The sequence below is a fragment of the Fusarium solani genome, assembly GCF_023522795.1.
Source record: "Fusarium solani strain SB1 chromosome Unknown bctg00000001, whole genome shotgun sequence".
Lineage (NCBI taxonomy): Eukaryota > Fungi > Ascomycota > Sordariomycetes > Hypocreales > Nectriaceae > Fusarium > Fusarium solani.
Window position 1 is genome coordinate 1,267,186 of NW_027072156.1, and position 22,358 is coordinate 1,289,543.

At 53.3% G+C, this 22,358-nt stretch overlaps 6 protein-coding genes across 6 annotated transcripts; 3 read left to right on the forward strand and 3 right to left on the reverse strand.

Annotated features, from left to right (window-relative positions):
- Positions 1-1,069: 1,069 nt before the first annotated feature.
- On the reverse strand, positions 1,070-2,041 carry MRS44_002499 (uncharacterized protein; the record flags this gene model as incomplete). The annotated part of the gene is made up of 1 exon (XM_046279337.1): positions 1,070-2,041. One exon carries the CDS (start codon positions 2,039-2,041, stop codon positions 1,070-1,072), a length of 972 nt encoding a protein of 323 aa, XP_046136607.1.
- Positions 2,042-3,214: 1,173 nt separating this feature from the next.
- MRS44_002500 (uncharacterized protein) lies at positions 3,215-5,030 on the forward strand (the record flags this gene model as incomplete). Its single annotated transcript, XM_046268068.2, has 2 exons — positions 3,215-3,239; positions 3,475-5,030. 2 exons carry the CDS (start codon positions 3,215-3,217, stop codon positions 5,028-5,030), a joined length of 1,581 nt encoding a protein of 526 aa, XP_046136608.1.
- A 4,856-nt stretch (positions 5,031-9,886) lies between these two features.
- On the forward strand, positions 9,887-11,764 carry MRS44_002501 (uncharacterized protein; the record flags this gene model as incomplete). The annotated part of the gene is made up of 6 exons (XM_046273493.1): positions 9,887-9,960; positions 10,094-10,269; positions 10,332-10,682; positions 10,737-11,175; positions 11,518-11,687; positions 11,739-11,764. 6 exons carry the CDS (start codon positions 9,887-9,889, stop codon positions 11,762-11,764), a joined length of 1,236 nt encoding a protein of 411 aa, XP_046136609.1.
- A 711-nt stretch (positions 11,765-12,475) lies between these two features.
- Positions 12,476-16,658, reverse strand: MRS44_002502 (uncharacterized protein; the record flags this gene model as incomplete). The annotated part of the gene is made up of 2 exons (XM_065622855.1): positions 12,476-12,755; positions 12,814-16,658. The coding sequence occupies 2 exons, from the start codon at positions 16,656-16,658 to the stop codon at positions 12,476-12,478; spliced, it is 4,125 nt and encodes a 1,374-aa protein (XP_065478927.1).
- A 1,416-nt stretch (positions 16,659-18,074) lies between these two features.
- On the forward strand, positions 18,075-20,111 carry MRS44_002503 (uncharacterized protein; the record flags this gene model as incomplete). The annotated part of the gene is made up of 5 exons (XM_065622856.1): positions 18,075-18,484; positions 18,543-18,720; positions 18,774-19,534; positions 19,660-19,878; positions 19,937-20,111. 5 exons carry the CDS (start codon positions 18,075-18,077, stop codon positions 20,109-20,111), a joined length of 1,743 nt encoding a protein of 580 aa, XP_065478928.1.
- Positions 20,112-20,496: 385 nt separating this feature from the next.
- MRS44_002504 (uncharacterized protein) lies at positions 20,497-22,319 on the reverse strand (the record flags this gene model as incomplete). The annotated part of the gene is made up of 5 exons (XM_065622857.1): positions 20,497-21,047; positions 21,106-21,508; positions 21,558-21,602; positions 21,707-21,805; positions 21,852-22,319. 5 exons carry the CDS (start codon positions 22,317-22,319, stop codon positions 20,497-20,499), a joined length of 1,566 nt encoding a protein of 521 aa, XP_065478929.1.
- Between the last annotated feature and the right edge of the window lie 39 nt (positions 22,320-22,358).

The following is a 22,358-nucleotide window of genomic DNA, read 5'->3' on the forward strand; positions in this document are numbered from 1 at the left end:
GTTTAGGCTCAACATCAAGCCGAGCGACCGAGGGATGTTGGCCCAACTTTGCAGCATGCAACGTCAACACCACCACTTGTCTCCAGGGTGTCATTCATCCTTTCTTCCGCTGTGGGCCCTATTCGGAGTATTTCTGGCCCCTTTGAGATGCGAGGGCTCTATCTGGCCTCCAAGTTAAACCCCCTTTCTTCTGCCCTCTCTCTGCCGATCCCCTCCTTCCAAGCTCCAGCATCTAGCATCTCTTGCTTTTGGCACCTGTAGCTTTGATGCCATGTATTTTCCTAAACCATCATTGCAACGAGTTTCCTAGATCACCGCGCATTTGTTTAGCGGACGTAAGTGGGTGTTTGCACTGTTCTAAGGAAGTCGTGATCCGCCCCTAACCAAGCAACCAAGCAACCAAGCAGTGCCAATGAATCCAATAACACCTGGCCGCCGATATACGCAATTGAATCAACTTAGTCAGATATTTAGCTCTGTTACTTAACAAGTTCCCATCCATGAGCTTTGTAACAGCCGCACATCACGGCATCACGGGAGGTCTAGGGTAGGCGTGGGTGAGTGCATTTAGGGCAATGCCCCCATGAATCATAACGAAACATATTGCTAAGTAAATAACTACAACCTGAAGCTAGATGTTTAACTAGAGTAGGGTAGAAGTCAATGGTCTAGAGGTTACATGGCCCGTGACTCTATTACAATGTGTGGGTGAAGTGAAAGACACTTGCCACTTGCCACTTGTCGGCAGCACTTTGCTCATGCTGGCGAAGCAATTCTCGCAAAGTTGTTCATACTTAGACATAATCACTTCAAACCAAGCACGAAAACCAAGTAGCATGGCTTACAGTTCACAAGTCGGAATCCAATTTCATTCTCCTCGAGGTCAGGAGAGATCTGCCTAGGTAGACCACCTTAGCGCCTTGCTTTGGACATCCATCCCCTTGCCTCGCATGTCGCAATACCAGCCCAGCCATTCCAAATTCCAAGGGACCGTATTAAAATCAAGTAAACGGTACTGGCCTTCTCCGAGTATTAGTCCACCTGCTTGCAGCTCTCTTGAGACATCCACTTACATCCTTGACCTAGCGTCTCTGTATAAGAGTTCCAGACCGAAGCCTGAGTCCTTGGAATCTGCAGGTCTTCCGATGGTCCGCAAGAGACTCCTCTGTGTATTGCAATCGCCAACTAGACCATGGTTTCCCGTCGGGCCGCTCCGGATGCTGCAGGCAATCATCGCAGAATGACAGGTTTTCGAATTTCCGGGTCTTCTTGTTGAACCACGGAACGCGAGAGGCGGCCGCAAATGCCGCTGACCTGGCCCCTCAGCAACGAAGCCGCGATCGAAACCCAATAGCACAGATTGGTCTCGGCAACGGGCTTTATAATAAATCATGGTTCGGCACCCATGAACTCGGATGCCGGCAGCTACGGCAGAGTCGAAGTCAACCAGTACGAGGGGTTCAGTAATCGTTTCGTTTGGTGCATAGGTGCCTGTAAGAGCCGTCATATGGGGAAGCGTACGCAGTATAGGCACGTACAAGTTAAAGGCAGAGGCAGCCGTGCCTAAGGGTAGTGGGTGATAGAACCTGCTCAACGACAAGCACCGGAAACAGACTCGTTTGCAAGTGACGAGGTAGAGGTAACCGCCCTGGCCACCACAACAGTCGCACTTGGATGTGCAGAGTTTCTCGTAGAGAGTCGCGCATGTTATCCAGCGGCCAGTTCCAATGGCAAGGATGCCTCTCAATGCATTTCGCGCATGTGCAGACACGGCTCTGAATTGGGGGAGGTAGTCGACCATCTCGGCGGCTCTTCTGTTGGTGAGCCTGAAGTCGATCAAGCTCCGGATATCGAGATGCGTGAGGGTTAGATGGAGAAGCTCGGTTGGGAGGCGATCCAGCAAGCCGGCTGAAGCTTCGGGAGGGCGGCGCCTGCGGGTGCTTCTTGGAAAGGGTGGAAGGTTTTCGTCAAGAGTAGAGACGGGGCCTTTGCCAAAGGAGAGAAAGCGGTAACGATGGACCGACGACAACTGTTGACTCATGGCTTCTGCTTGGGCCAGTGGGAGGTTCCGGTATTGGTGGTGAGAGAGTATTGGGATGACAGTGAAATAATCTCGAGGAAAAGTTGAGAAGAGATAATCTTGTCTTTTGTGTGATCTTGGTCTTCTCTATATTTCTATGCAAGGCCGTTCAATTAACGCAACACCTGGACCTGATTCACGTGACACAGTCGGGTGTTTGCATATTCCCCTACCTAGATGCAGCCACCTTCAAACGGCTTCTATCTATGATTACAGTTGACACCTCAATTGAAGTTGCAAACGAGAAAAGACTTCAAGTGCACATAGGTGTTGCAAATGTGAAGCTATCCATGTCGACTTGTGAACCCTGGATTTATGCAACCGACCGTCACCCAATTAGAGCTCACCCAACAGCGACGCTTGTCTGTGACAGTGGAGGTCCGCTACCTAAAAGCGGCGTGGCTTCAGGTACCTTGCACATCATGGCCTCCACTCCATCACTCCATCACCTCCATCCATCCACTCATCAACCATCAATCAATCAAGAGCTCCATCCTTGACTCTCCCGTCTCCGCTGCGACTCTGTTGGTTGCTCGCTTGCCTTGCCTTTGCTGTCTCGCCTCCCAACCCCGCGGCTGCTCCCGCGTGGACCGACTTGACCGACCGCCACAGAACGACCGAGCGAACTTGAGAGCTCCCCCTCCCTCCCATCTCATCCATCCACTCAATGCCGTTGTTCGATTGAGCTTCTGGCATCACTTTGTGTCTGTTTGGAGTCGTTGGACGGCCATTTCCCTTGTCCTTTCTGCAGGCTTAGTCTCTGTATCTTTACCTGTCGAATACTGCTATCTACACCGTCTTATCGCTGCCCCATCACTTCACGGGCTGCTGCACGGCGTGCTCCAACCTGACCTCTTCCCCCGCTTGACTCTCTCTCCCTCCCACGCATCAATCAACGAACGAGCTCTGTCTGGCGCACCTTGAGGCCCTCTACACGTCTAAGCCTCCCTCCCCATAGCTCCAACTCCTGACGAGTATTCTCCGACCACTGTGTGTCTCGTTGTGCCTCGTGGTACCTTGGCTTGGCCGTGGCCCCGTCTCTCACTGACGCCGACGTCGTTCATTGTGCTTGCTTAGCATCTGCTGCTGCGGTACCTTACATCGTTAGCAGCGCCACTACTTCCATCCGCAGCCATGTTTGGCAACTTCGCCTCCTTTGGTAAGCAGTGAATAGCTTCCTCTTGCTCATTGATCCTCTCTCCTTTGACATTTTCCCAATTCTTGCGATTTTCACCTCGCCACGATTCTCTTGACCATGCCATGTTCCCAAAACACCGCATTCCCCCCTCACTTCACCTCCACCAAGCTTCGCCCTGTTTTGTCGTCTGCCCCTCCCCCACACTTTCTTTACCTTGTGCCTCCACCTTGATAGACCCTGGCTAAACTCGTGTCAGCCGGTATTCCGTCAAAGAATAAGATAGATCCAAAGGACGTTCCACCTCCTACGCCCGTCACTCTTCCTCGCTTTCAGCCTTTCGCCCACGATGACGACCCCGTCGACGCCGCCTCGGCTCTCTCTTCTCTGCTTCAGAACACGGGTCGAACAACTGCCGCTCTCGGCGCCCATGGCTTTTCCGCCATTGGTCTTAACCTAAACCTCGATGCGAAACCCGCCGACCTGGTGCCTGACCCTTCGTATATCCCCGATTTTGATGAGTGGGATAGACTCTCTCTCGATGAGGCTCGGGACAAGAATGCATCTACTCGCAGGCCCATCAGGAACGGCAACCTCTCTCCTGGGTGTCAGGTTTATCTTGAGCGCAAAAAGGAGCTGTCGAGCATCAACGAAGACGCTTTTCGAACCGTGCGGAGACTACCTGTGCCCAAGGGAAAGCAGCAGGCTCGCCTGGGAAATGCATACGAGTTCTTCCGTTGTCTTGAAGCCTTCACTTCCTTCTGGGATGACCCTACCCAGCCTCCGGCACTGCCCCCATCCCCTGAAGCCTCCCCGGAGGTCACTGACGGAGCGGCGAGCTCGGGTGACGCGAAACAAGTGGCCCCCAAGGAGGATACCGGGCCCTCCTATTACCGGACCAGTTCTGGCTCTAGTATGCCCCCTGACTACCGCAACAACCTTATGACGGCATTCGTCAAGCTTGTTGCCTATGACTTTGGCTGCAACGTTTCGCCATCGCGAACCGAGCCACGTCTTCACCTGAGCTCGCCCGAAGGAACACCTTCTCGCAAGACCTACTGCCCCTCTGGCTGTCTCTTTGTGTTCCAGAGCCCAACCACCCGTGAAGCTGCCCGTGCAGGTGTTGTTCATGGACCAGTAGCCAGTGTCAGTGCTAGAGGGACCACCGACTTTACCGTGCCGGACCCCGAAACCGCCCAGTCTCTGGACCTTGCGCGAGAAATAGTGGCGGCGCTTATCACGGCGCAACACCGCGCACGCGAGGGCAAAACGGAGAAGCGGTTCGGAGATGGGCAATGGTGGACGACTGAAAAGCGCTGGGGAGGTGGTCCCGGAGGACCCATTGGGCGTGAGATCGAGAAGGACTCTGTTCAGGGTGACAAAGACGTCAAGCCCAGTGATGAGAATGGCTTGCCCGTTTCCAAGAAGCCCCGCAAGAACATGAGTATCTATGACAACTATCGCATGGTGCGACCTCCCTCTTCGACCTGGGATAAGAAGGCCCAGTATGAGGCTATCGGCCGACGACAGGGCGCAGACTACGACGACATCTTTGTGGTGAGCTCACTGTTTCACCACGTCTCTATCCTTCGAGTGAGGGTACCCAACCGTCTGCTTGAGGCTCTGGATGGAGCTCGCGAGCTAGACCCGTCCAAGCGTAGCTGGGGTAAGGTGGAGGCGTGGAGGAGCCCCTGGTACGACCTGTTTGATATCAAGCAACGGCTGGAAGCTCTGAAGCTAGTGTGGGGGATGATGGCTTATCAGATGAGGAAGGAAACCGGATCTGATGAGGATGTCAGTATGACCAATGCTTGAAACCTGTCAGGCTACATTTCGAGTTGGATGTGAGCCATTTGTTCTGCACCATTTTGGAGGGCGTCTGTTTACTACTTGAAGCCCAGCATGAGAAGACGAGAAAACACAGCACGGCGAAAAAGACTCTTGGGGTATATTTAGTCTACCTGTACGAAACTACTTATTATCGATATGAATCAAGATCAGCAAGTCCATGTCAAAATTGATACCCAATCTGAGAATCGTGATGAGAAGACGAGTTGTGATGGAGTCAGCACACTGGACCAATAATGACGAAGCAACATATCATCCCCAGACTGGACGGGGCTGAGCCGTGTGTCCCTTGCAGCGTTCGGCACGTCATCAGACACTTGGACAAAAGGGGGCATGCGTGCTTCTAGATGCAGTGTCTTAGTGTTGATCAAGTTGGGTCCAAGTACATGACACCGCAGCACGGGTTCCGGGGACCACAGCCGCGGGTCAGAAGGAAGCCGGGAACTAAAGGAAACGGGGACTTGGGAACAGAAGACGATGCAAGGCGTGGGATGGGCGGTCAAACTGGACAGCCACTCTGGCCACGAGGGTTGAATGGCATGATGTGACGATTCTGCAGGGAGACGCAGAGAGATGAGACACTCCGAGACGCTGAGAGGAGGACAAGATATTTGACGCAATGCCGGTCAGGTCCGGTTCAGCATGCCACGGGGGCGGATCTTGACTCAGATGGGGACGTGGAGGAGATAAAGAGCCTCAGGGATGACACCATGCGTTGAGAACTTGGCTCCCGCAGCGTGCCAGATTGGCGGGTAAGGCGGGCCACAGGGGGGAGGACCTACATGAGAACAGCCCGCCTCATAGGGCGTGTGCATGGCCTCAAAGCTGAGGTCAGGTCGCGAATCTGGGGGTCGTTGCGTTGGTGCTGATGTTGGTGTTGTTCTGTTGGTGGGCACGCGTGGCTGCATTGGTGCCGGTGCAGGGCTACCTTATTCAGGATGGAGGCCCGCGTGGCATTGGGCACGGAGGAGGTTTCTAGTTTGGTGCTAGATTCGAGGATGACTGGTATGTGCTCGAGCCCGGAGATGAGACGGGGAAGTAAGAGATGAAGGGTAAGTATTTGGGTTTGAGATGATATGTGAAGGCGTTGGTGGAGATTTGGGATATGTGACTTAGAGAGAGACAGTGAGAGTGTGTATATACGTGGCTCAGTATTATCTGGAGAAGGCACTTACATGTCCAACTCTGGTCCCAACATCCTGGATGACAGTTGACTGCTCGATCCATTTTCGGCCCTCGAGGTCCCAACCACACGGTTCCGAGTAACCCAAACACATCAACAATGGGAAAAGCGCTCCCTCCAAGTCGGACCCAGAATATCGAAAACGGTCACAAGCCACACAGCCACACTTGCTTTGGGACATGGCCCGAGCTTCCTTCCGCTGGATCAAGCCACGGGAGTGCCCCACACACGGCCCTAGCTTGCCCCACCCCGCTTTTCACCGGCGGCTGAGTCTCACTCTAGAGCTCCCCATTGGTCAGAGACCATGTCGTAGAGCCCTATTCAGCTCTCGGCTTGCCCGTTGTGCTAACCTATTTGGGATGATCTTCGTGCCGTGGGCGGGGAGGCTATCGGAAAATTTCAGCCATCTTCTGCATCTTTTTTATCTTTCAGAGTCGCAACAGTCAACGTGAACGCCAACGCCGCTACCCTTGACCTGGAGATTTTGATACGTATCCCCTGCTTCTCCACGCCTGGGCGCGCAATTCCGGCCGTGCTTTTCGCTTCAGACTTTTTTTCCTTCCTCGGGTTTGTTGTTCGTTGGTTGGAGAAGCGAGGGCTTCGGAGATGGCGCAAGATGACCAACGTTCTTGATCTATCCACGTGTTAATGCTTGTCAAGAGCCAAGAGTTGCTGCGGAATTCGCAATTTTCAAATTTAGAATCTATCTCCGTCCTGGCAGAAGCTTGCGCCCCAGACGAAATGTGATATTAGCTACATACGTGTTGACTATCTGGTGTTGCTGTTCAAGCACGCTTGCATCACTACTCCAGCAAAAAACCTACCCTGGTCCACAAGCTGCATCGGGATCGCCGTTGCGCCGGCTAGGGCAGCGCACCGGAAGCTTGCAGACTCAGCCTGACAGGGGTTTGATGTTGTAGACGTGCAAGACAAGAAAGAGTCCATCTCAGGCACGAAGAAGACATAATTCAGCGGTTACGGATTGGATCTGCGTGCTTGAAGGGCTACGTACATACTGGGGGCAGGGATGGGGGAAGTTGACGTCTTATCCAGGTGAACAGGGGGGAAGCAGATGTCTGTCAACCGAGATGGCTTTTCCATGTTGCACTGCATCTTCATAGGTCGTCATGAGATGACGGTCATTTCCAGACAGGCCCCTTCCTTCGAGTTACCGGCGTACCGGGTGGGTGTGCGGGTCGGGAAGGGGGTGTAGGGCAATAGGACGGTGATGCAAATCTTCTTCCTGAAGCATCATGATACGAATGAATGCCCCCGGGATCACGATGCAGCTCTATGGCAACTGTTGGCAGTGCCGTTCGGGTCTCCCGTGCTGTAGATGAATTGGGAATGTCGTCCGCTGCTGCTGGGATACCCTCTGCAACATTCACAAGCAATGGAAGAAGGCAGCAGAATAAAAATCTGCGAGTCGGTCAAGATGGGGGTGTTGAGGTTCCAACGGCGAGGACAAAGCCACCACGGGGGGGCATTGTCTCTGCCTCTGTCAAGAGATCAAGATTCCCCCCTGGGGCGGTCTCGGCCGTGTGGAGTTTGGGAACTTGCGCTACCAAACGGACACGGAGGTTTGAGAATGGCGAGACGATGGACAGCGACACCGGCAATGAGGTTGGCAAAAAGCAAGCAAGAGCCGCAATCTCAACGGATGCTACGTTGGGGGAGCGTGTATATGGCCTGAAATGGGAATCTCGTAGTTGTAGATCGGTAGAGCTGAGCCCGACCCTGTCTATAACGGCAGCCAACTAAGGAACCATTCAGATTGAGACGAGATTTGACGTTGTGCCTGAATTTTTGACGTGCAAAAAAGCAACAACAAGAAGAACGACAGAACATGAGCAAGTGCATGCGTATGTCTGTGAGTGTGTACCAATCTGTCTGCAAGAGAGAATACGGATTGGATTGGATTACATGGGCCAAGAACTAGAATCACGTCACGCAACCGTCTCATCCGTGCTTGGCCGACGACAGCGAACAGACTTGAGCATCACGGCCGGGGCCCAGTCGGTCGGGTCGGATCAAGAAAAGCAGGTCTTGCGTCAACAAGAGTGAACTCTTTAGATGGAGGCCTATCCCTGCACAGCCTGGAGAGGAGCGCTGAACCGTAACGGAGACCGTTTAGGGCTGTGCCGGTTTCCCAGATTAGATGGTGCTCCCGGCGGCGGGACGAGACGAGGTTTATCGCCTAAGTTACGTGTTGTGCTGTAGCTACTGTAGGTATTGTCCACCGCCACCGTCACCGTTCTTTTGGACTTCTTGCTGCTTGCTGCTCCATCAGCTGGCGGGGAGGGGCGCTTCCCAGCGATGGGGATCCGGCCGTATTTCCCCTTTGGGTGTCGGCTGGCGCTTGAACTGTGCCTCCATTGCCAAGCTGTCAAACCCGGCGGCGGGCAGGGCAGGGAGAGAGAGAAGTAGAGGACTTCATGTGTTGTTGATGTGGAATATATTGGATCTAAAAAGGGCGTCGAGATCCTTCTCTTTTTTTCTCTTTCTTCTCATTCTTCAGCAGCTTGGACTACAACAACAAGACTCGACGCACTGGTTGCAGGGTCTCTCCTCACATAATCAAGCAATCGCCTCTGGTCATCATTACACACACCCCCAACAAAGAGACCAAAACAAAAAAAAACCCACCAGAAAGTTCCATCTTTCGGGATACGGCATTTCTCAGCATCAAGGGACTGAACTGAACTGAACGTTGTCTCGTCTCGGTCTTTTTGCTGAGGTATCTATCCATCTGCTGCCGGAGTTACAGCATCTTTTACAAAACCGAGGCCAGCCTGAGATAAACCTTACCTGCCTCTTAGACGCCCGTCAGACTTTGGCCGGATAATCAGGTCGACGCCCAATCTGCAACCACACCCCCCCTTCCCCGTCTCCTCTCATCACTCATCCACCTATCCTCAATCCCCCCCTGGCTTATTCACTTTTTACTCTCTGTTTACTACAACTTACTTCTTGGCTTTGGACGCTGCTTCTGCTCTTAAACATTCTGGACCCTCCTCGATCTCTTCCTTCGTCCTCTCTCATCCCATCCATCCATCAACCGTCTTGTCTCCCCCGCCTTCAGCTTCAAAGGACGGCCGTGCACCACACCTAGCAGCCAGTGTCTCGATAGCTCTAGCTGCCTCGAGCAAAGTCTCCATACCTACCTACGCCGAACCCTTGATCTTTGGACCCTTTTGACACGCCTCGGCTCTTCTCTGTCTGCAACTGCCCCGCAAGCATCCATCAGCAGCGTCAAGTCGCATCACGTACGCACGCACGCACCCGCTGCTCACGGGGTTCAACGCGCGTGCCCACCCCAGCCAAGGCCCAGCCCAGACCAGCCAAGGGTACCTCACCACCACGCCAAGATCCGGTCCCAGGCAAAGTACCACGCCTTTTGCCGTTTCCCGTCCTCTTGGCGCCTGTCCTGTCCTGTCTAGGTACAGCACGGTAGGCTGAGCTTGCCAGGACCCCGTCCTTCGTCTTCGACGGCACTCTTTTCTCAACCTCCACCAAACCCGAACCCGAGTCTGAGCCTGACAATCGACCGACAAACCGCGCCGTGATATCCGCCCTCGACAGCTTCAACCCTCAATCGCATCTCTCCTCCAGCACCGACTCTATCCTCTCCAGCCCCGACATGTCGGGATACCCGGGCTACAACTCTGGCCGCTACGGCCCGCCGCAGCCTCAATACCAGGGCAATTATTACCCGTGCGACTCTCCATTTCCCATCTCTGACGCTGCCCAAAAAATGCCCCCATCCCCCGCATTCTCGCCTGGCGATCATGATGCCTCTTCCCGCCTCTGTTGCAAACATTGCCCGCTAACTAAGCTTCCTCGATAGACAGCAACCCTCCTACGGCGGCTACCCGCAAGGCCAGCCTTCTCCCCAGCCGCCCTACGGCTATCACCAACAACCGCCTCCCCAGCAACAATACTACCAGCAACCCCCTCCTCAGCAGCCGCAGTATGGCCAGTACCAGCAGCACCCACCTCAGCCCAACTACCAAACACGACCTGGTGCGTCTATCATTCCCCCAATGTCCGGCTACGACTCGCTCAGATTGTTAACATGTCTTTAGGCGGCAGCGGCGGCCCTCCTCCTCCTCCCTCAGCGCCTCAGCAGTTCGGCCACGGCGCCCCCAACAGCTATGCCTTCAGATACTCCAACTGCACCGGCAGGAGAAAAGCCCTGTTGATCGGAATCAACTACTTTGGCCAGCGCGGCCAGCTGCGTGGCTGTATCAATGACGTCCGCAACATGACTGCTTACCTTTCTGAGCATTTTGGCTACAAGCGGGAGGACATGGTGATCCTTACAGATGATCAGCAGAACCCCATGAGCCAGCCAACCAAACAAAACATCTTGCGCGCCATGCACTGGCTAGTCAAGGACGCCCGACCTAACGATTCGTTGTTCTTCCACTACTCAGGTAAGTCTCTCTGTGGCGGCTGAGGCCCTCCACATTGCTGACAATCAATCGCAGGTCATGGTGGACAGACAAAGGATCTTGACGGCGACGAAGACGATGGTTACGATGAAGTCATTTACCCTGTCGATTTCCGACAGACGGGCCACATTACCGACGACGAGATGCACCGCATCATGGTTCGTCCCCTTCAGTCCGGTGTCCGCTTGACAGCCATCTTCGACTCGTGCCACTCCGGTACCGCCCTCGATCTTCCCTACATCTACTCGACACAGGGCATCCTCAAGGAGCCCAACCTGGCCAAGGAAGCCGGCCAGGGCCTCCTCGGCGTTATCTCCTCGTACAGCCAAGGCGACTTGGGCGGCGTCGCCAGCAACATCTTTGGCTTCATCAAGAAGGCCGCCAACGGCGACGATGCCCGAGACCGCGCCCTCCGGACAAAGACGTCTCCCGCCGACGTTGTCATGTGGTCTGGCAGCAAGGACGATCAGACTTCGTGGGTGCTCCCTTTTCCTCAATCATACCCTACTTACCAGATGATCCCGGCTTGATCATCTGTCTTTTGTTCATGGTTCTGCTTTCTTGTTGTGTCTGGGACAGGTTTCCCGGTTATTCATGTCAGCGATGGCGCAAGGCGTTTTCAGACTGGACTTTGATGTACTTAGCTTTTAATGATTTTCATATTCTCGGGCACGCCCCAGATGTCAAGTACAGCCTCCTTGCGAGTCTGTAATTTGGCATCTGGGGCGATGGGCTACGTTGGGTCGGCAGGCTTTTGGGCATTTCTTTTCACCTTTATTTCATGCCAGCAGCAGCAAATTGCTAACCATACTTACAGTGCCGATGCTACCATTGCTTCTCAGGCCACTGGCGCCATGTCCTGGGCCTTTGTTACGGCGCTTAAGAAGAACCCTCAGCAGAGCTACGTCCAACTTCTCAACAGCATCCGTGACGAGCTCTCAACACGCTACACTCAGAAGCCTCAGCTGTCCTGCAGTCATCCTCTCGGTATGTCTGACTCGCACCCCTCTCTAGTGTTCATGAGCTAATATGGTCCAGACACGAACCTGCTGTTCGTCATGTAATGGATAGGGCGTTTCCCTAGCTAGTAGCATCCCAATGTATCGCAGCCCTAAGCTAGGAGCAACAATGAGCCATAAGAATCCTATATACTCTTACCTGACTCTTTTCCTATTTCCGAGGGGCTAAAAGAGCCCAAGGGTTCATCATCCTTATCATGCATGGTGTTTAACAATGGAGGGGATTGACTGGTTGGACAAAGGCTGGCTGAGCGACGTCTTGGAATATGAGGCCCGGGGGGTTTATCACGATGGGCGGCTGTTTGCAAAGCTTGGGTGTTTTGTTAGTTGTGTTGTTTTTTTGATGACTTGTTTGATGTGTTTCTCAAGATGACGAAGTGCTGGATGTCATCTTGTGTGGGTTCTTGGTTGCATGTTTATATGGTTCGGTTCTCGTACAGCGATGGATGAAAAGAAAAGACTCCAACATTTTTTGAATGAATCAAAATTGATAATTCATTCATATTGTGCCTGTGCCTCTTTGATGCTTTAATTCGCTTTGTCTCCAAACGTCCCAGGTTGGTATCCATAACAACACCCGTACCCAAACCGCCCAAATCCATTCCCTATCAAGGACTCGCTCGAAAGAAACAAACAAACTGATAAGACAGAATTCCTCCTATTCCACCTTGAAACACCCTCGCCCATGCAATGCAATACAGTTTCGCTTTTCCTCTTGCCGTTTCTTAACTTGACAGAATATATGTAGTTGTGTCCTTATGCCTCGGCCCTGACAACCTTGAGCTGACGAGATCGCTTCACCTTGCGCTGCTCCTCCTTGGCGGCCACGAGCTTCTTTCGGACAGTCTCCTGCTTGGCCCAGTCCTTCGCTGCTAACCGGGCACGGGCGATGAAGCGTGCCATGACGAGGAATGTTCGGAGAGTGGGTTTGGTGGTTGATGTAGAAGAAGTGGCGTGGCTCGGCAGGGAGAGAGCCTTCTTGTTGCCGAGGAGGTTGACCCGGATGTCCTCGAGTTCTCGAAGCTGAGCTTTGTTGCTGGGAGAAAGTTAGCAAAAGTACCGAGTCAAAGAGGAAGAGTAAAAGAAAAACGTACCAAGCGTTGGCAATGTCAAGCTGTAGCTGTAGGAACTTCTTCGCGTACGCAGCATCAGCTCGTAGGGAAGCCTCTCGCTTGAAACGGGCCTGCATCCACTCCATCTGCATCACAACACCTCGTAGCTCCTTCTTGTGACGCTCCTCTGCGCTCTCGGCCGCCCGGATCACCGTCTCCAGAGCCTGGTCCGCCCCGTCGATGGTCTCCTGGGTCTTGAGGTCCGCCGAGCGTCGTCGCTCCGATGCCTCAGTCTTGGCGGCGACGGCCGTGGCCTTGATGCGCTCGAGGTCCTTCTGCAGCTTCTCGGCGCTCATGCGGAAGGCGGCTCGTTCGCTGCGCGCTCGCTCAAGCTTGCGGCGGAGTGAGGCCTCTGAAGCGCTGAGGTTGTCGATGAGCTCCTGTTGCTGGAGGACGTCGTGCTCCAGGTTCTCCATTTCCGCCTTGATCTTCCGTACCTGTCGATCTTGCTTGTTCAACAGAGTGTCCGTCTGCTGTGCCGCCGCGGTATTGCGTTCTCGCTCTACCTTGCTGATCTGATGCTTCAGCTCAAGGAGAGTTCTCTCGTGTTGTGTTGCCACCTCTTGAGCTTGCTGCTCGGCATCTTCGAGGAACTCTTCGAGCACCATCTTCTGGTCCTCGGCATCTGCAAGCTGATGCTTCAGCTCCTCGAGATCTCGTTCGTGTTGCGCCACCGTGTCGGCAAGCTGGCGTTTCAGTTGGTTGAGAGCTCGCTCGCGTTGCGTCGCTATCTCTCGAGCCTGGTGTCCGGCCTCGTCGAGATCTATTTCGTGTTGCGCCACTGTGTCTGCAAGTTGATGTTTTAGCTCGTTGAGAGCCCGGCGGTGTTGTGTTGCTGCCTCTTGGGCCTGATGCTCGGCATCCTCGAGGAACTTCTCAAGTTCCGACTTCTGCTCCTCGCTGTCTGCAAGCTGGTGCTTGAGTTCAAGGAGAGCTCGCTTGTGCTGGGTCGCGATCTCTTGAGCCTGTTGTTGTCCGGCATCCTTGAGAAGCTTCTCAAGCTCCAACTTCTGCTCCTCGGCATCGGCAAGTTGACGTTTTAGCAGGTCGAGAGCCCGCTTGTGTTGCGTCGCCATCTCTTGAGCCTGCTGCTTTCCAGCATCCTCGAGAAGCTTTTCGAGTTCTAACCTCTGGTCCTCGGTATCCATAAGCTGGCGCTTCAGTTCGTCCAGAGTCCGTCGGTGCTGTGTCGCTATCTCCTGAGCTTGCTGCTTCCCGGCATCCTTGAGAAGCCTTTCGAGCTCGAGCTTCTGCTCCTCGCTATCTGCAAGCTGACGCCTCAAATCATCGAGAGCCCGCTTGTGTTGCGTTGTCGTCTCTTGAGACCGTTGTTGCCCAGCGTCTCTGAGGAGCTTCTCAAGCTCCAGCTTCTGCTCCTCAAGCTCCGACTTCTGCTCCTCAGCATCGGCGAGCTGACGCTTTAGTTGGTCGATAGTTCGCTTGTGCTGCGTTGACATCTCTTGAGTCTGCTGCTTGCCAGCATCCTTGAGAAGCCTTTCAAGCTCCAATTTCTCGTCTTCGATATCTGCAAGTTGATGCTTTAATTCAAGGAGGGCTCGCTTGTCTTGTGCCGCGGTGTCTCGAGCCTCTCGGGCCTGTTGTCTGGTATCCTCGAGGAACTTTTCCAGCATCGACTTCTGGTCCTCGGCGTCTGTGAGCTGATGTTTGAGCTTCTCGAGTTCCAGTTCGTGTCGCGCCAACATCTCCTTGGTTTGCTTCCTTGAGTCCTTCATCGCTGCTTCGAGCATCTGGTCCTCGGTACCGGCAAGCTGATGCTTCAGTTCTTCAAGATCCAGTTCGTGTTGCGTTATCAACTCATCGACCCGTTTCCTGGAGTCCGCCAACGCTGCTTCAAGCTCCAACTTCTGATCCTTGTAATCCGCAAGCTCATGCTCCAGTTCATCGAGATCCAGGTCGTGTTGTGCCGCCATCTCCTTGACTTGCTTCCTCGATTCCTTCAGCGCTGCCTCGAGCTCCAACTTTTGGTCCTCAGTATCTGCGAGCTGATGTCTGAGTTCATCGATCTCTAAGTCGCGTTGCGCTGTCACATCCTTGGCTTGTTTCCTGGACTCCCTCAGCGTTGCTTCGAGCGTCGACTTCTGCTCTTGGAGATCCTCAAGTTGCCTCTGAAGACGCTGGGACTCTGGGCCGGTAGCGTCCTCGAGGACCTTCTTGAGCATAGACTTTTGCTTCTCGGCATCTGCAAGCTGGTGCCTTAGTTCGTCGAGATCCAGCTCGTGTTGCTCCACCATCTCCTCAGCCTGCTTCCTGAAGTCCTTTAGCTTTGTTTCGAGCGTTGTCTTCTGTTCTTGGACATCCTCAAGTTGCCTCTCAAGGTGTTGGGACTCCCGATTCGACCGGTCCAGGTTTTCTTTCATGCTCTGCTTGAGACCTTGAATCGTCTCCTTGGCGTCCTTGAGCTCATCCTTCAGCTGATCGTTGTCATGGGCCTTTTCCTCCAGCGCCATCATTTTGCGTTGAGCGTCCTTCAACTCGTCGCTATGATCAGCCTTGCTCTCCAGTGCCAGCATCTTGCGCTGAGTATCCTTGACCTTCTTCTCTGCTTCGGCCACCTGATCCCTGAGACTCTCCATCTTTTCCTTGAGATCCTCCACTTCATCTTCTCGTTCGGTAAGTAGTCGGTCCTTCTCCTGGAGATCGGCTTCCAAATCACCGATGTCGTCCTGCAACTTTTCGACCTGGTCGTTGTGCTGAGACTTTTCCTCCAGAGCCAGCATCTTGCGCTGGGCATCCTTGGCCTTTTGCTCCGCTTCATCCACTTGGTCCTTGAGGCTCTCCATCTTTTCCTTGAGGTCTTCGACTTCGTCCTCTCGTTCGGTAAGCAATCGATCCTTCTCCTGGAGATCGGCTTCTAGGTCCCCGATGTCGTCCTGCAACTTCTCGACCTGGTCGTTGTTTCCTTGTTGTTGGTCAAGCTGACGCTGAAGATCTTCAATGTCTGCTTCACGATCATCTATTAGCTGTCGTAGCTTGTCCATCTCTGCTTGCTGGCTCTGATCGCTGTATTTCCGTTTGGCCTTGTCCTGAAGCTCCAGCATCTGCTGACGGTAACTCTCGAGGTCCTTCTCGGCAGTCGTCAAATGCTTCTTGTATTTGTGGAGCTCTCTCTGCATCGTGACCTTGTCGACCTTGAGTTCGGTGTTCTCCTTGAGGGCGGCCTCGCTAAAGCCAGGCCCTGCTTTCCGAAGCGCCTCCTCGAGGAAGTGAATCTTGAGCTTGAGACCAAAGTTCTCCTTCTCGATCCTGTCAATAACATTCTCTTGTTCCCGAAGCGACAGTTGGTTGCCGTCTTGGAGAGGGCCCTTATCGCCTCCTCTCCTCCGAGGAATCGCCAATGGGGTCGAGGCAGCGCTGGTGGTGTCGATCTCGGGGATTGTGTTTTCCATGTAGGACTGATTGCGCGACCCTGTGTACATGGAAGTGTCCCCGCGTGGGACAGCAGTGAGGTCGCCCTCATCGATTCTGTCTAATGAAGGCGTGTTCGGTACGTTGTTGCCATTCTCTTTTCCGAATCGCCGCACGCTGTTTCTCGTGGCCGACTTGAGCAAAGGTGTAAACTCGGCGCCTCCGACGCTGGGAGGAAGATTTCTGCGGTCGGCCAAGGGTCCTCTTTGACGTGGGGTGCGAAGGTTGATGCCGTTGGAGCGGCCATTGCGAAGTTGTTGGAGGAGGTTGCCCTCCTTGGCTGGTGACTGGAAAGACGCCTCTTGTGAAATATCGGCAAAGTCAGGCTGTCGACTGAGGTAGGTGGCATCCCCAATGTTTGTTCGCGGGGTGTCGAGCGCGCCGCCGCCAAAGTCGGGCATGATGGCGGTAGTGTGTGGACTGCGGTTGAGCTCTAGAAATGCTGCGTAGGATTGAGGCGGATCATGCCAGAGATGATAAGCGGTCGCTCTGTGTAGAGCGTAAAGAGTATCGCTTCGCCTCGTTTCGCAGTTGGATTTATTGTTGGTGATAAAGAAGGATCAAGATACGCTCGTGGGCTGGGCTGGGCTGGTGCAAGCAAAGAAGATGTGGAGAACGCGCTGGTTTCGAGCCGACCTCTTTAGACCAGGCGCGTTGTTGTTTACTTTGTATCCCTTTTCGGACTAGAACGAAAACAAATCCGGGAGTGGGGTTGGCGGAAAGGATAATTGATACCTGATTGGATAGAGTTCAATATGTGGGTCTTGTTTCCTCACTCCAAGCTGAGGATAGTGCAAGTAGTAAAATGCTTGAGTTGTTCATTCCCGACAATTGGAGAAGAATTTTATCTTTCATCTCTTGTGAAAGGCAGTTAATTTTAACGATACTTTGCTGAGACCATCGCGGTGTAGTTTTCTGCAACTGCAAACCTTATCAACATGGGGGCTATTATATACCTGAAGCTTGGATATAAATTTTAGCTTGTCTTGCTCCCATGTTACTGCTGCGTAATGTCTGTCAGTGTATGAAGCCTCTTCTAGGCTCTCAATAAGGCTCCATAATATTCGCTTCAAAAAGAGTATGAGTTTTAGACAAGAAGATGCTTCACCAAGACCTTTTTGGCATGTAACAACACAAGCACGGTGGCAATCAAAATTTGTTGATAGGGTGCCTTTCGTTCCTATTGCAAGGGCCTTGTAAGTGAGAGACTGTTGGCATTGGCTGTAATTTGGTATCGTATGGCCTTGCTTTTGATTCCAAGACCCGAAATCAGCCATTGAGTGTTCTATGAGGTCTTAGACAGGACTAAAGTTGGTGCTTGAACACTCTAATCGTGTCCACTGCCATTGGGACTCTGATTGACTTCAGTTCGTAAACAACCTACTATTCATTCGCGCCAATCATCATGTCTCACCGGCTCATTCAACCCCATCTTCATTGTGCTGAATCTCAGATCCCCGCACAAAGTAAGCAGGCTCCGATATCGTCATACCCCCGGTAAATATATTGCTTCCGCCCCACCCGAGCCAGCAAACAATGATAACATCGTGCAACCGGATGAGGTGAGAGGGCGTTTTTGAGGGCCAGGGGAGGCGCAATGACATATTCGTGCTGTTGATCGACAGGCCAGCTCGTGGTTTTCTTTGTACTCGATATCAGAGAGGTCCCCCTTAAGTCAGCAATCTCCCTCACACCTGCCAGCGAACCAAGGCTTCTTTCCCCTGCAAGGGTCTTGCTTTTTTTCGTGTCCCATCGCACCACTTCACCGCCTGCCACTCCATATATCCCCTGGGGATTGCCTCATCGACAGCGCCGCCATGTCTTTTTCGCAAGTCCCAGATGAAATAATACAGCATCTGCTCTATTACATTTCACCCGAAGATACCCTCGCCAGTTTTCAGCTCATCTCGCATCGTCTGAGGCGGCTGGCCAATGAACCTCTTCTATGGAGATATCATTGCCAGAGCAACTTCAAATTCTGGCACCCAGAGCATCGCTTCCATCAGCGGCTGAGGGATAGGGCGCCCGCGACCCCGTGGAAGAAGCTATTCATCATTCGCAAGTGTCGAAATGCTCAGATCAACCGTCTCTTGGATGAGATCCTTGCCACCAAAGTTGGCCGGCTAAGGAGATTCGAGAAAGTCTGCAGACTTGGCTATGACGCCAAGGACTTTCTGCTAGAGCAGTGCGACGCGGATGATTCCATCGATGATCATCTGGCGCGACGGTGAGAGCCTGACGGATTACAACTGAAGCTCCACATGACGCTGACACTCGTATAACAGATACTATAGCGGAGCGCTCTTGGATAGCGTCCATAGAAGCCTCGCTGTTGAGGAATGGCACAAAATACAAATGGCAAGTGCAGATCCTGGTGCCCATCCTTCGGGCTTCGATCTCGAAAGAGTACTAGGTGCCTTTGATTTATTTGTGCTGCATGACCAGCCAGGGGATATTGACGATGTATGTGGTTGCATTTTCTTCCTTCAAGCTTCTGTATTAATGAGATGGATCAGATTGGTCGCATCCTTGATTCCAAGGCTGCCGAATTCCGCAACAGTAGACCAGATATCGATGTCTTGACAACGCGGCAAAAAGCGTTAGCACTGAACCGCTGGCTTCGTATCAACAACCTCACAGGTTTGCAGCACCCCGAGCGTTACCGAAACCTGAGGAACTGTCTCATCGGCCAGGCACTGCGCCATGAGGATCATGACTCCATCCCCATCATCTCCAGCGCCATCTTCTGTTGTATTGCTCGGAGGCTGGGTCTGCATGCCGAATGCTGCGCGTTCCCAACTCACGTCCACGCTATAGTCTTTGCGGAACAGGGCAAAACTCTGGAAGGCGCCCCTGTTTCTCAGCCCAATGTGCCCCTGGAAAGGATGTACCTCGACCCTTATGGCTCGAGCGAGGAGGTGCCAATGGCCGACCTGCAGGCCATGCTTGCTCGGCTGGGATGGCAGACGAGTACCGATGTCTTCCTGGCTCCCGTGAGTCCTATTGCCATCGCGACGCGGACGGCGCGAAATATCAGAGCAACGGCTGCCCGGGTGATGGAGGCCCGAGACCAGGCCGATCCTGGACTCACACAACTCATCACGGGCAACGACAGCACCAACATCGACGCCGCTCTCTACTCGGCGCTGTGGGCGTCGCTCCTCCTTACGCCGGCTGACGCCTTTGAGTGGGACGAAGCTTTGGAGCCCTTCCTGAACCGGTTCGCCAAGAGTTGGTGCGAAGACGCCTGGCTGGTTGAGAAGTACATCTTCCCCCGGTACGATCGCTTTGGTCCCTTCCGCGAGAGATTTATGAGGAACAATCCCCGCAGATGGGACAACCCGCGTGAGGTGCTTGGTCTCATCGACGAGCTGGACGAGCTTGCGCCCCGGTCCTGCGCAGGAATGGAGGGAGGAAGCAGCCGGTGCTCTACAAGATCGGGCAAGTCTTCAAACACCGGCGGTACGGCTGGATCGGTGCTGTCAACGGTTGGACCGACCAGGGTACGCGAAGACTGCCCATGCCACACACCGTGGCTATTGACGAGACGCTCGACGATAACAGCGATACAGAACTACCGAACCTGGTGCGTCCTCGCAACCGGACGTTTTATACGTGCGTGTAAGTAATGACCCTGATGTTTTCCTGCTGTGGTGTGCTTGACCTGACTTGACAATAGCCGCACATCAGGACCCGAGAGGCATGTTGTCGCTGAAGACAACATCGTCCTCATCCAAGACCCCAGCGAGGTCCCCAAGAGCCTCTTCCCGCAAGCTGGCAAGTTCTTCAAGAGATTTGATGCCGATACGTGCAGCTTCGTGTCCAACATCACGGAGCAGTATCCCGACGACTGAGAAGACCAGGTTCTCCCCCTTTCGCGTCCCCGTTTGCTTGTCCCATTTCCTCATTTCTCTTCTTCAGCATGTTTGTACGGTGTCTAGCGACAAGGGGGTCTCATCTTAGACTCATCGAGGGAGCTTGGCTGGCGTTGGAAAAAGGGATGATTTGGCGTTTGATTCAACTCACAAAAGCGAGGCTGGGGGATTTATTTCATGGTATATAATGATTGAAATTGGCATGTTTTCTTCAAGTTTGAGACGTGATTAAGTTGTTCGACATGCATTTATTCGTTACTGGACAACCCCATGTCCGCCGAAGCCATGGCCAAGAATCTTCCAAAACGAGTCCAGTACAGTGAGTTCCAATACGTGATGCCAACATGGACCCCTCACAATAACCTCATGATGCCTTGATGACGTCCTCCAGCACGCCCTTCTCGGCAAGCTTGGTCATCCACTTGTGTAGGGCAGGACCAAAGTCTTTCTTGCGGCCCTTTACACGCTGTTCGTCATCCGCTTTGGACATCAGTTCTGCGCGGTACTCGCCCATCGCGGCCTTGACTTCTATGACAAGTTCCTGATGCAGCTCATAAGCAGCACTGGTGTCGAAGTCTGGCTGCTTGATTTTCGCCCGCAAGTCTTCGGAAATGTCCAAGCTGGTAATGTCCTTCGGCTTGAGATTAAACTCGGCAAGGCGGCTCTCATCTCTGATGTCGAGAGGATTTGACTCGGCGGAGGTGAGTTCTGAAAAGGTAGAGTCTGGTTGGATTTGGGTGTGAAGATGGTGAAGAGACGCAGCGGCGCGTGCAATGGTTTGTGTGTGAGCGGAAAGGGGGCTTCGGCAAAGCGCGAGGAGGTTGAAGGAGAGCTGGTTCTCTTCGTACTGTAGCATCCGGCCTTCGATTTGGGGCCTTGCGACAGTAGTCCAATCGCCGCCTTCAGGTACAGGATCTATGTGAAAATGGTAAGCGAATGGCTGCTGTAATGACTTCTGTTCATAGATACTTACCGAGCCTGTTTGGTTTACTTTGAAGGCCGTCAAGTTCCCAGACGTATCCGCCCGCAGGAACATAGGCGATGAAATGGAATCCATAGTCTGACTTGACCTTTTTCTTCCTGGTGGGCGCTCTCTTCCCTTTCCGTGGCGCCGCACGCTTTCTTGTCTTTGTGGTTTTGGCCTCGGAAATCTCATTTTCCAAGCACAGATCGGCATTAAGGTGATCCATGCGACGGGTAAAGGAGTTGTGGATGGTGCGGATGAAGGTATTCTTGCTGAGCTGACGGCCACGGAGGGCGGTGTTGAGGTGCCTAGTTGATTCCTTGAAATCTTGTAGCTTGTCGCCGAGATCAAGACCGTCGGCGTTCATGACGATATTCAGCATGGCGACGGTCGCACACGCATTGTCGGTTGTCTGTCCAATATGAGACTACGGCTGAGGCAGGAGGTAGACATCGACTTACTTGGTTTGCGAACCACACGTCGCTTATATCTTCCTCCTCGTTTACCTGATCGTATCCAGGGACATATTGAAAGAGAAAGATTAAGCCGTATACTGGTTGCCTGCAAACGATGAGCGGGAGTTGGGAGGGGTAGTGATGACGGGTCAAACTTGCGGTAGAAGCGCCAGAGAATCTTGATCAATTGTGAAAATCTCTTGCGCCTTGACGTCCTTGACACCGAGATCTCGTAGAATGATGTTGAAAAAAGCCTGAAAGATTAGATTTCGGGCGCATCCAAGAATACCAGGCACTTACCGGCTCCGACTCGAGGGCTATCCACCCCTCCCACTCTTGGATATCCTCCTGAGATAGCGGCGCCAGCGCCTCATTGAGGAGTAGTTGCCCAGATTCCTTGCTGATGGCATGATTCGCCTCGTTGGTGGCCTCGCTAGCCTTGCGTTTGGGATTTCTCCTCGGCTCGCCCATCGTCCCTGGCGCGTTGGCAGTCTTTAGAGGCTTCGCGGCAAGACGCCGAGACCGACGCACAGGAGGGGGACTTGGTTGAGCGTCTTTGCACTGCGGCGGCTTGTCAGTTTGTGTTTCATGCTCCATGGTCATTTCGTGCAGTAGATGTTCGCTGGGAGAGTGAGGAAAAGAGGTCGGTAGCGGAGTGGAAGCTGGCACCGTCGTGAAGTAGCACATGGAGGGTGCTTTGGTACCGAGCGAGGCGGCTTCAGGTTCTTTGTTTGATGCTTGTACGCCATACTCTTTCGAATAATTCATATCGAGGCAGCTCCCGTCGTTATCCCTTCGTTTGCATGT